The sequence below is a fragment of the Malania oleifera genome, chromosome 9 (assembly GCF_029873635.1).
Source record: "Malania oleifera isolate guangnan ecotype guangnan chromosome 9, ASM2987363v1, whole genome shotgun sequence".
Lineage (NCBI taxonomy): Eukaryota > Viridiplantae > Streptophyta > Magnoliopsida > Santalales > Ximeniaceae > Malania > Malania oleifera.
The window spans coordinates 30,990,926-31,002,998 of NC_080425.1; the positions used below are offsets into that span (position 1 = coordinate 30,990,926).

General features: G+C 37.9%; 1 protein-coding gene across 2 annotated transcripts in view; it reads right to left on the reverse strand.

The window, feature by feature from the left end:
* LOC131163780 (uncharacterized) overlaps positions 1-12,073 on the reverse strand; it is a 139,132-nt gene that overhangs the window by 46,866 nt on the left and 80,193 nt on the right. For both annotated transcript variants that reach the window (XM_058120521.1, XM_058120520.1), the window contains one exon: positions 60-747. In XM_058120521.1, the coding sequence (XP_057976504.1) occupies positions 60-747 (688 nt within the window). The remainder of the gene's footprint in view (positions 1-59; positions 748-12,073) is intronic.

Here is a 12,073-nt window from a genome sequence, read left to right on the forward strand (position 1 = left end):
ATAAAAGAAGAAAAAAAATAAGGGTGAAATAGGAAAATGAAAGGAAGAGTTAATCTAACCTTGAAGAGATCAATGTTACTGGGTATCCCTTTGATCATTGCAGCATCAATTGTTGCTTGAGTGTTCTCAGCAACCTGGAATTTATGTTTGCATGTTGCTGCAGCCTTTTCTACAAGAGTCAGATCAGCAACAACAAGATTTTTACTTAGTACCAATCCTTGTCGGACATAGGCGCTTTTCCAGAACATTATGGAAGAAGTAGAAGACCAAGAGGGAGATTTCATCCAATTCTGCAGGTAAACACTCCCATCTACATCAAACACATGATTATTAATTTCTGATTCCACTTCAGAAGGTTTTGATCCTTGAGCTGGTTGGTTTCCGGCCTCTGCAAATTTTGTGACTAGCTGTCCACCCCAATAATTTACAGCAAGGGTTTGGCAAACAACATCACCAAAGGGTGCATGTTGCAAATATGAAAACTGAACAAGCTTAGTGGGATCATCCAATGAGTTCCGAATGAAATGAATGGCCTGAAGTCGAGCAATACTGTTAATGGCACCAATAGTTGCTCTTTCTTTCCCTTTTTCTGCACCATATACATGAGATATTGACTGACCATCATCCCCAGGCCCATACTCATCTATGAACTTGTGTAAGGCAATAACTTCACAAATAAATGCATGCCAGATGTCCCGCCTCATTTCACCCTTGAAGTCTACAAATTCCAGTACCCATGTTTCAGACCTGAATGGTGGAATCAATTTATGGAAATAAGAATTTACAGAATCGTGGAGATTTTTAACCGGATAATAAAATAAGACATACAGAATATTTAACATTTGTCAGACAAAACAAATTGTCAATGAACATTATGATGATTGATGAGATGCTCTGGATTAATCATGCTTACAAAATTTTCACACTGAAGAGGAAAAGTTAAAATTTAGAGAAAAAAAATTAAAAACCAAAAGCTTTGTATTCAAGTTACCAAACTTCCAGGAAAATGAAAGTACAAGCAACAAATTGACTTTAAAAGAAAGAAACATAGCTGGATCAAGTCAGTCTTAAGTTTTCAGAAGCTTGAGGACATCCATCTTGCCTCTTGTTTTAGAAAATAAATTTCCAGTTCCCAAATTGTTTAATAGACTCTTTTAGAATACCACCTTACCTAAAAGCTTGAGCTGTTAGGTTGAGGGCTAACAATGTATATCAAGCTTTAACACCCCCAAACGTGCATCCTGACAGCATGCGGAAAGATAAGCGCATGATAGATAACACCCATGATAGGGAGTACTGTTAGCCTTAGTGGCCACATAATCGTATTCAATGTGTTTTGATGATATTAACCTATTTGTTGTTCCAAGTGTATCCTATCTTTGCAGATCATGTTAAGTACAGCTATATAGGTACAAGTGACAAATACATGAAGGTACTGGATCAAAGGCAAAGACCAGACCGAGTAGACATTCGAGTAGGAAAGATCAAATGGACACTCACTCGGAAGAACTTAAGCACATCCAAGGAAGCTAATGTAGAATCATATGTAATGGGGAGTGTTTGAGGTAGTATTTGATGTAACTCTTGCGGTTCTGTTTCACGCATGATTTCTGAGCAAGAGTTGAGCAAATGCATGTGCATACTAGGAAACAAGAGTATATAGGATTTCACTAAGTCACAAACTCAACACTCATGGTTTTCAAAGATAAAACAAAGAGTTTGACAAAATATCCTATACTCAAATATGTTTTCAAATGGGACAAGTGGTAAGTGGTATTTGTCTTATAATCTTTTACATACTTGGTCCCGGTTGAGTCAAAACAAGTTTTATATCCTAAAGACTCAAGAAAATCTAGTATAACTTTTATATAGGACATACTAGTATATAAGATATCAAAATGAGCTTTCAAATGCATTTTCACAAACAAGATATCTTATATTCAAATGGAAATCCATAAGGACAAGTACTAATTGTCACAAGTCTTAATATCTTTCATGTACAATCGTCCTAGATTGGATTAATTCAATAAAAAGCATCCTAGTATGACAAACAGGGCAATTAGTCGACTAATTGACCCTACTCGTCGACGAATTAATCTAGTAGCTAAATATGGTTTTCTGTCCAGTCAAATTGTCAACGAATTGGGGTTAATCGTTGACGCATTGGGGAAACTTGTCGATGAATTAAACCAATAGCTAATTGTGTTTTCTGCCCAAGTAACTCGTTGACGAATTGGGGAAACTCGTCGACGAATTGAGGGTACCTACTCAGCGATTTGCATCAAGCACCTGAACCAACAGGCAAAAAAATGGCTAGTTCTCGCGCAATTCAAATAGGGTTCACTCCCAACGTTCACATAACGGCTAGCCTGGCGTTTTGCATATAAATACAAGTCCATAGACTTGTTTAGCAATGGTTTTTATGGTTTTACAAGTTCTTAGTGAATAACATCTCTCAAATACCAACCCTAAGCATATTGCATTTAGTTTATCATATCAAGTGCTCAATTTCTCTCTTGCTCTTTAATCTTGTTTGATTCATTACTTGAGAGAATAGTGTGAGGATTGTATTGTAATTGATATCAGCTCAATTAAGGAGCATTGATTTGTATTTCATCTTCTTGTTGCAAAGGGTTCTTTGTCAACCAAATTGTGAAGGTTCTTGGTGAACTGAATTGCAAGGCTTCTTGGTGAACCTTGCTGCTCTTGGTGAGCATTAAGGGATTTGTTCCTGCGTGAAGGCTCTTGGTAAGCGTTAAGGGATTTGTTCCCTTGTTGTGTAAAGGGTTGTCAGCCAATGAAGGAGTTTGATAATGGATTGTGGAATCCTTGAGTGTGTCTCAAGGCGTGGACGTAGGCTGGGTGCCAAACCACATTAAAACATCGGTATTGAGCTTCTCTACCCTATAATCTTTATTATATGTCTTGTGCATGATTTACATTTTATATATTGTGATATAATTGCTTATATCTTGCCAAGAATTTACATTTTTGTAGAGAAAAGTGAAAATACGCGAAAGAGTCCATTCACCCCTATTAGTCTAACTAGGCTTTTCAATCTTGTTTTGATGATAACAAATGAAGATGGTTTAACATGTGTTGTTGAGTGACTTTATTTCAGGAATACATAACTCAACACTTATATTTGTCATGGAAGCAAGCTGGAAATCAAAGACAAGAAAACTTCATTAAGTATTTAAAGACAAATGAAAAAGCTTAAAGACCAAAAGGGGCATGAAATCAAGAGGATCATCAAGAAACTTGAAGATTTAGTACTCAAATGCCATATTTAGAAAATCTGTTTGTAAGTACTTCATATCAAATATAATTTAGAAAATATGAAGCTCTTTAAGGGAAATACATGGACTTAGAGACCTATTTTAAAATCTCGAAACATGTTATGAAAGATCAAAACATGTGAGCAAAACTAAATTTGAAAAGCCAAAAAGGAAAAATCAGTAAGAGGTCTACCTAGCCGACTGACCAAAAACACTCTGGTTTAGTCAGCCGACTGACAGAAAAACACCAGCTGAAATAACTGTCCAGCCGACTGACTCAATAAACGTAAACCACCTAGCCGACTGACAGTACCCAGCCGACTGTCCCATTTTGAACTGTGTCACACCAGCCGACTGACTATTTCCTGATTTTAATTTCTGGAAAACAGAAAGGTGTCAGTCGCCTGTCCAGCTGACTGACCCGGTGGAAATACACTACTCAGTCGCCTGTCTAGCCGATTGACTCCACAGGTTTTGATTTTTTAAACTCTAACGGGAAAATTTCAAAAATTGATTTTTCAAATATGAACGTTGTAAAAATTTGGTGGACACTCCAAGTCACTTGGGGAACAAGGAAACTAATCTTAGAATGCCTATAAATACTCCTTCAATCCCAAGAATTCAAACATCTAAGCAATTACTTAGCACTCTTACAATCAAAGCTCACAACCTCTTAAAGCTCTCTATTGCTCACACTCCATCTAGGAGAAAAGTTCTAAAATTGTTGCTGAATCATCAAACCACAGTTCTTACATTAAGTTTTCTCAATCAAACAAACCTTTGGTGATCTCTATACTTGAGTTTCATACTTTCTTTGTTATTATTTAATTGAAGTATAGTTTGCGCTCTAACTTGTACAACTCTACTCTGTTTTGAGAGTTTCTTTGTACTCAGATTATTGTAGCATTCTCATTGTATCATTGATGGTTCAAAGCTTGTTTGGATTGTTGTACCAAGCGTGGGTTGATCGCTTGGAGAGGTTTCTCTTCCTGAAAAAGAGGGAATTTTGTAAAAGACTTGCTCCGCTCGGAAAAAAGCACACTTAGTGGAATCCTTTGGTGGAATTGACCAAAAGCGAGGACGTAGACTGGGGATAAGCCGAACCTCATAAATCTCAGTGTTCTTCTCATCCTCACTCTCTTTACTTTCTGCACCATATATTCTTGTGTATGCTAAGTGCAGGTTGCAGGGCTTAAAATTCATATTCAAAGAAGACTCTTAATTTTAGAAAGTACGTTTTAATTAACCGTTAGCAAAAACCCACAAGGGAGTATGTTGGTTAATTTGCGGAAATCTTGATTAAGAGAAGCGCAATAAAAATTTCATTCAAAGCAGGGTTTGCAAACAACTATAGGGCTGCTAACAAAAAGCATAAAATTCTTGAATAATTGTTTGATTTTCATACTTTGGTTAGTTGGATTGTGTTTTTAATTTTTTAGTACTTTGTGGTGTTATTTGGTTGTGATCATAAGATTAATTTACTTTCTTGTTGTTGCATTAATACAAGTAAAAAGCTAAAAAGAGGTTAAATTTTTAAATAATCCAATTCACCCCCCCTCTTGGGAAAGCTATTCTAATTTCAACCCCCTTTTGACTCTTACTCCTGGGCCAACAAGTACAATAATATTTTTTAAGCACCACACAATAAACGCAAGCAACAAGACTAGAGCTAAGAACCTCCTGGTAACCAGCCCTGATACCATGTTAGAATACCACTTGACCTAAAAGCTTAAACTGTTAGGTTGTAGGCCAACAATGTATATCAAGCTTTAACACACTTTTTTTAATTTATTTTTTTCCTTATATATGTGTAACTTTAAACCAAAAACTACAGCAGCTGGATTGCTATTGGTGATGAGCATGACAACCAAATATTCCACCCTGCATTGTTTGACAAAGATTCCCTGTACCCATGAAACGAGAAAAATGCTCATTTATATCTCAAATTATCTCAAATTCTTGCCCAACACATGAATCTAACGTGATCTTGGATTTCATAAGATCAAAAAGAGAGTCCAATTTTTCCTCTCACCGTTTTTTTTTTGGGGGGCTGTGGGGGCTGGATTGCATCATTGTAGTGCCCATAGTTTACAATAACAGAAACTTGATTTGACAGCTAGTAACATAGTTTGAATATTTGATCATAGAACTGATTGAATAAGAGAAACATATATTTTTTGTTAACCTTTTACAAGTAACGAAGAATGGAACATTTTAATCTCAAACTTGAAAAGACCTTTTTCCATCTCAAAATAGTTCCTTGTAATACCCTCAATAAAACGAGAATTTTGCATTTCTTATGTTTTTTTAGAAAAAAATTAGAATATTATAGGACATAAATTACCCTATAAATAAAAGAACAATACACACACAAGGACAAGAGGTTTAGATATCAACATGTACCCTTCCAGAAGACAATTCAAAAGAGTCACTCCATCCTTTCACGCATTAATGCATTATAGAAGTGTTTGCTAAATATTAACCACCTCACTATTTTAAGTGTAAATAGAAAAAACTAATATGCACACAAGGACAAAAGGCTTTGATACCAACATGAACCCTTCCAGAAGAAAACTCAAAATTAGCCACTCCCTTCCTATATAATATATATCAAGTACATAATGACGGACACAATACCTTTACTAACTCATGCCCACTAACAGAAAAATAATACATGCTAAATGACAAAAATAACAAGACCCCCTCAAGCTAGAACATGGATATCATATGCCCCTAGCTCAACACAATCATCCCCCAAGGCTTTTGTTAGTAAATTTGCAAGCTGCAATTCAAACTTCACATGAGTGGTTGTAACAAGCTTCCGCACAAGTTTCTCCTGAATAGAGCGACAATCAACTTCAATGTGTTTTGCGAGCTTATAGAAGACGGGGTTAGAGGATCACACATCAACTCCATCAACCGAGAATGTTGAAAACCAAGTCCCTCCAACATGTTCTTTAGCATGAGTCATAGCTTGAAACTCTGATTCAGCACTTGACCTGGCCACCGCAGTTTTTTCCTTTTTGTTCTTACTCTTATAGGATACCAAGTTACCACCAACAAAAATACAATACCCAATTTAGGATAATCTATTAAAAAGTGCCTAGTGTCACGGACCGCCAATTTCAACTCAAGCGGCACTCATCAAGGCTCTCCCTCGTTAGAGTCAACCAATAACTACACGTTCAATCCGGCTATCATGAACACTCGAGAGGTTTTCGAAAGCCATCATAGGCATGAAATATCAGTTCCAACAATAATGAATTCATGAATACAAGCGACCTTCATACTCAATGACATGTGGAACTAGTTGTTATATTCAATCAACAAGACAACCACACAAGCCATCATCCAAGTTATTCAACATCCAGTATAAAAATCCCTAGTGAGGGCAAGTGAAGACATCTCTCCTCCCCATTTTACCGAGGTCACACTGTCAACCCCTAACATTCTCCCTCACACACTCTATCGACAACCTCGTCGATGTATTTGTAAGAAGACTTCACACTCTTGTTGTTGGTGACCTTCACCATTGATTACCTGTCTACCAGGTTATACTCTACATATTTTTTCTTGACTCTATATGATTCATCCACGGTATGAAGGAACCATGGATACTCACTTGCAAAGAGCTGAAAAGGGACACAGACTCATCCACTATGTGAATTAACTAACACTACTGACTAGCAAAGAGCTAAAAAGAGGGTACAACTCATCGACTATGTGGGATATTGACGACAACTAATAGGTAAGGATCTGAAAAAGGATACAACTCATCGGCTATGTGAGGTAACTACGACAACTGATAGATAAAGAACCGAAAAGATCTACGACTCATCCATTCCAGTTGGTTGTCTTTTGGGTATTGAAATCTACTGAAATTCTTATTGTAGCATCATTCAAGTCATCAGAGGCTTGTAATTATCTCTCTTAACTTGGTAAGAGAGTTTGACGTTCACCCTGCCTATTCCTAGCGTGTCACCCTGCCTACTTGCCTAGGTACTTGGCAGGAACCATTATCCTAACTCCGCCACACCAACCGAAGCATGCATCAACTACCCTACCAACCCTTTAGCGCTTGGTCTGACACCCTACCTGCTTTCCTAGGCACTTGGTGTGAACCATTACCCTTTCTCTACCATGTTGACTTATAGAGCGTGCAGTGTTCACATTGCCTTCCCTTTTGCACTTTTGTGTGGCACCTTGTCTTCTTTCCTGGGTGCTTGGTGTTAACCATTACCTTCTCTCTGTAGTCTTACTAGAAGTCCTCTGCTCACTTACCCATCAAATTGTCATGGATTCTTTTCCATTCCCAACATGCACAAAGATAACCCACGATCTCAATCAACCCCCGTAGGGCATCCTCACGCTCTATTGGCACAAACCCATGGGATTCTAGATTGCATCCAACATCGATGTCTTTCAGCCTATTCAAGGCTTCCGACAGCTCAATATTCTCTCTGATAGACCTCAAGCTCTATTGGTCTGTTTCCCATAGGGAGGCCTCAAGCTCTATTGACACTACTCTATGGGATCATGGATGGCATCACACCGGCGATGTAATTCAGCCTATTCAAGGAGACAACTCAATACTCTTCGACATACCTCAAGCTTTATTGGTCTGCTTCCCGTAGGGAGGACTTAGCTCTATTGGCACTACCCCTTGGGATGATGGATGGCATCACGCCCTTGATGTGTTTCAGCCTACTCAAGGCACCAACTCAATACTTTCTGGCAGACCTCAAGCTCTATTGTCTCCTTCCAGTAGGGAGGCCTCAAGCTCTATTGGTACTACCCTTTGGGATTATGTATAGAATCACAACATCAATGAGTTTCCGACTGATCAATCCTCCTTTCGAATACCACAAGCTCTGTTTGTCTTTCTCCTTTATGATATGGGAGATAGCATCATGCCTCAATGTATTTCAACCTATTCTCGAGGCTTCCAACTATTCCATACCAGGGATTTTCATAAATGGAGTGATTTTCTCAAGTTCCACAATTCGATTTTCAAAATCAATTTTCTCTTTGGCGGCCTCAACTCAATTGGCACACCTTTCTTTTGAGTCGTCCCTCGCCTTACATGCTTCCACATTGTTCTGTTTTACAAAAAGTTTAAATTCTCATTTTGCAACTCATAGTTTTCACGCCCACCGGGCTCACGCAAACCATGCTTTGATACGTCACAGACCGCCAATTTCAACTCAATTAACGGGCCACGCGACACTCGTCGAGGCTCTCCCTCGACAGAGTCAACCAATAACTACACGTTCAATCCAGCTGTCATGAACACTCGAGAGGTTTCCGAAAGCCACCATAGGCATGAAATATCAGTTTCAACAATAATGAATTCATGAAGACAAGCGACCTTCATACTCAATGACATGTGGAACTAGTTGTTATATTCAATCAACAAGACAACCACACAAGCCATCATCCAAGTTATTCAACATCCAGTACAAAAATCCCTAGTGAGGGCAAGTGAAGACATCTCTCCTCCCCATTTAACCGAGGTCACACTGTCAACCCCTAACACCTAGCCTAATCTATATCTATATATCCCTGAATATAAGTGTGATCCCGATACTAATGTGAGAGACCTTTCCTAGGTGCACCCTTGAGGTCTCTCAAGATGTGAAATACATCATTCCAGTGATTTGTCTCGTAGATTCAAGAAAGTGGCTCACAACACCTATTGCAAAAGATATATTCAAGTAACCATGAGATAGTTCAACTTCCCAACAAGCCTTTGATACTATTTAGGGTTGGCCAACAAATCGCCAATATTTGGCACTAACTTCTTGTTGGGATCCATGGGTTAATCAATTTGGATGCCAACAGTCCTATCCAAAAGTTCAAGGACATAATTCCGCTATGACAAAACATTCTTATGGGATCTAGATACTTCTATACCCAAGCAATATTTCAATGGTCCTAAATATTTGGTTTGAAATTTAGTATGTAGAAAATACTATAGACACTAGATGCCTTGATCGAATCACCAGTAATCACAATATCATCGACTTACACAACAAGCTGAATCCTACCCAATGCAATATGACAATAAAATACAAAGTGTTCTACCACACAAAGTTGATGGTCAAACTCAAGTACTACAACACCAAATCGTGCAAACCATGCTCTCTGCTTTAAATCATATAATGATTTCTTAAGCCAACACACTCAACCTAACTCCACCTGAGCAATAAACTCAAGTGGTTGCTCCATATAGGCTTCCTCTTGATGTTCACCGTGTAAGGAGGCATTCTTCATATCCAATTGATGCGGGTGGCTAAGGAGATGAAAAAATGAACTGAGGCAAGTATAGAGGGAGAATGTCTATGAATAATGAAAGCCTTACACCTAAGTAGGCCTTCAAACAAGCCACAAAACCAAGCTAACTTTCAAGACAACCAACCACAAATTTTATTAGGAGGAAGGGGTACCAACTCCCAAGTATCAATATCATGTATTGTACGCATCTCTTCAACCATTGCAGTCCTCCAACCCAAAATGGGCTAAGCCTTCAAAAACAAATTTAGGAAAAACGAGATAACCTAACCACTTCCCCTAAACCCAACTTAATTAGGCCAAACTCTTGAAAACCCAACCTATAAAATTCAAGTTACTAAGATTTACTCCCATATCTGATCTTCTCCCCCTTGAATAAGAAATCCTTTCCCAGGGATAACATAAGAATCCTAACTACTATACTAAAATGATCCCTCACTAGAGCATCTCAAGTCCTTTGCTGCAGATTGACAAAGTACATTAGCATACGACCCTTTTCATAGACACGGGACCATACTATGCCATCTCCATCTACATAACTACAAATATTGATTGAAACACAGTCTCAACACTACATTCCTTCCCTTGCTCCCCTCTTCAGCTTATCTTCCCTATATTTATAAATTCTGTTCAAGGTTGTAATTAATGTCCACCACCCTCACACCTCTTTTCTTCTAGAACTCTAATGGATCTACTTTGACCATTTTCCCTTAATTTTCACCAAGCATAAGAATTGATCCTCCTTATTAACAAGTAGTTTCAAACTAATGAAACATCCAACATCCCTTAACATTAAACCCCCTGAACTTGTATCTAACCCATGGACACTAGACCAAAATACATCCATTTGTATGACCATCCATGTAAATTCTTTAACATCCACTAGCATAAATGAATTTTGTCATGTCCCTATTTTTGGCACGTAACCAGCTATGACTCCATCTAACATTTGACGGAGCCACTAGGCCTAGGCAAGAATTTGTTTTGCAAGATCATCATTTGAAAAAAGCCAATTAAGGGCGAATATTTGTTGAAAGTTGAAACATAAGGTACATACATATATTTCATAATGCAACCAAAAAAAAATTTATTTTTACTTACATTGACAAGCTTTTTACATTTAACTGTACTTTATATACAACATTTTTCAAACTTCCTAGACTAAAACGTATCCGCCAACAAAACACACATTTAGTATCTCTCGTATCTTCCAGCCAACCAATAGCACGTCAAAATGGCAGTCTCTAGGAGTATTTAATAAGTGTGGCTCTCCTTCAATTTGAACCTGAAACTTTCAAAGAGTAGGGTGAGCAACCACAAGCTCATGGACATTCTTAATTCTCCCTTATTCAAATTAAGATTTCAATATTGTTAAAGCTTGGTATACATTGTTCATAGACAGCATAACAGCTTAAAATTTTAGGTAAAGTGGCAATCTAACATAGTATTAGAGCTGGTTGCCAAGAGGTCCTAGGTTCTAGTCTTGTTGACCACATTTATTATGTGGTGTTTAAAAAATTATTATATTGCTTATCATGAGGGTTATTTATCACGTATTTATCCCTCCATGTGCTGTCGGGCTGCAAGTGTGGGGGAGTATTAAAGCTTCATATACATTCTTGGCCCACAACCTAACAGGTTAAGCTTTTAGGTAAAATGAAATTGTAATACACACTTCAAGATAGGATTTTGTATATGAATGCATAATAATATGATGCATGAACAAACTTTAAGCAATAGGCATGAACACACTTTTATTGTGAGCAATCTCTTTATCTAAAGTTACCATCATAAAGCATTCAAATGGCATGCATTTCAACATTGTTTCCCAACATAGCAGTGTTGTCCCAACCAAGAGCAATTTTCACCTCAAAGCAGTGCCAATTTCCAGCTTCACCAACCACTGCTTAATGTGGAAATAACTTTTGGAGGTTTAGGGCCTTTCACCCAAGGGAGGCACAATCCTTACTTGCTCAAATCCCACAATATCACAGCCACAAACAGCACATGTGCTGGCTATTTAACTTAATAGCAATTCCATATATGCACACACAAGCCATCCGTAGCAAGTAAAACCATCTTCCTTATGAGATGAATATCTATCACATTAAAATTTCTAAACTAAACAAAATATGCAGCTATGTTAACCAAGGAGAACCCATATGCAGCCATATTAAGTAGAAATAACAAGCTTACATCTTCCTTGTTAGGATTTGACTCCATGCAAGTTTCTACCGCTTTTATCCTTTGAATACCCAAAATCCCTAGATTGATTTTCAGCTTCTCCAAATTATTTTAAGTTACCTCTGAATCTTCTGTACTTCTGATTTCCCCGATTTTACCCAGATACCTGCGGAGTTCTCTCTCTCTCTCTCTCTCTCTCTCTCTCTCTCTCTCTCTCTCTCTCTCTCTCTCTCTCTCTCTCTCTCTCCACAATTAGGATTTACAGCAGGAATTTATGCTATGTTTATTGCTGGGAACAGATTAGAACAGCAGTAACTGCA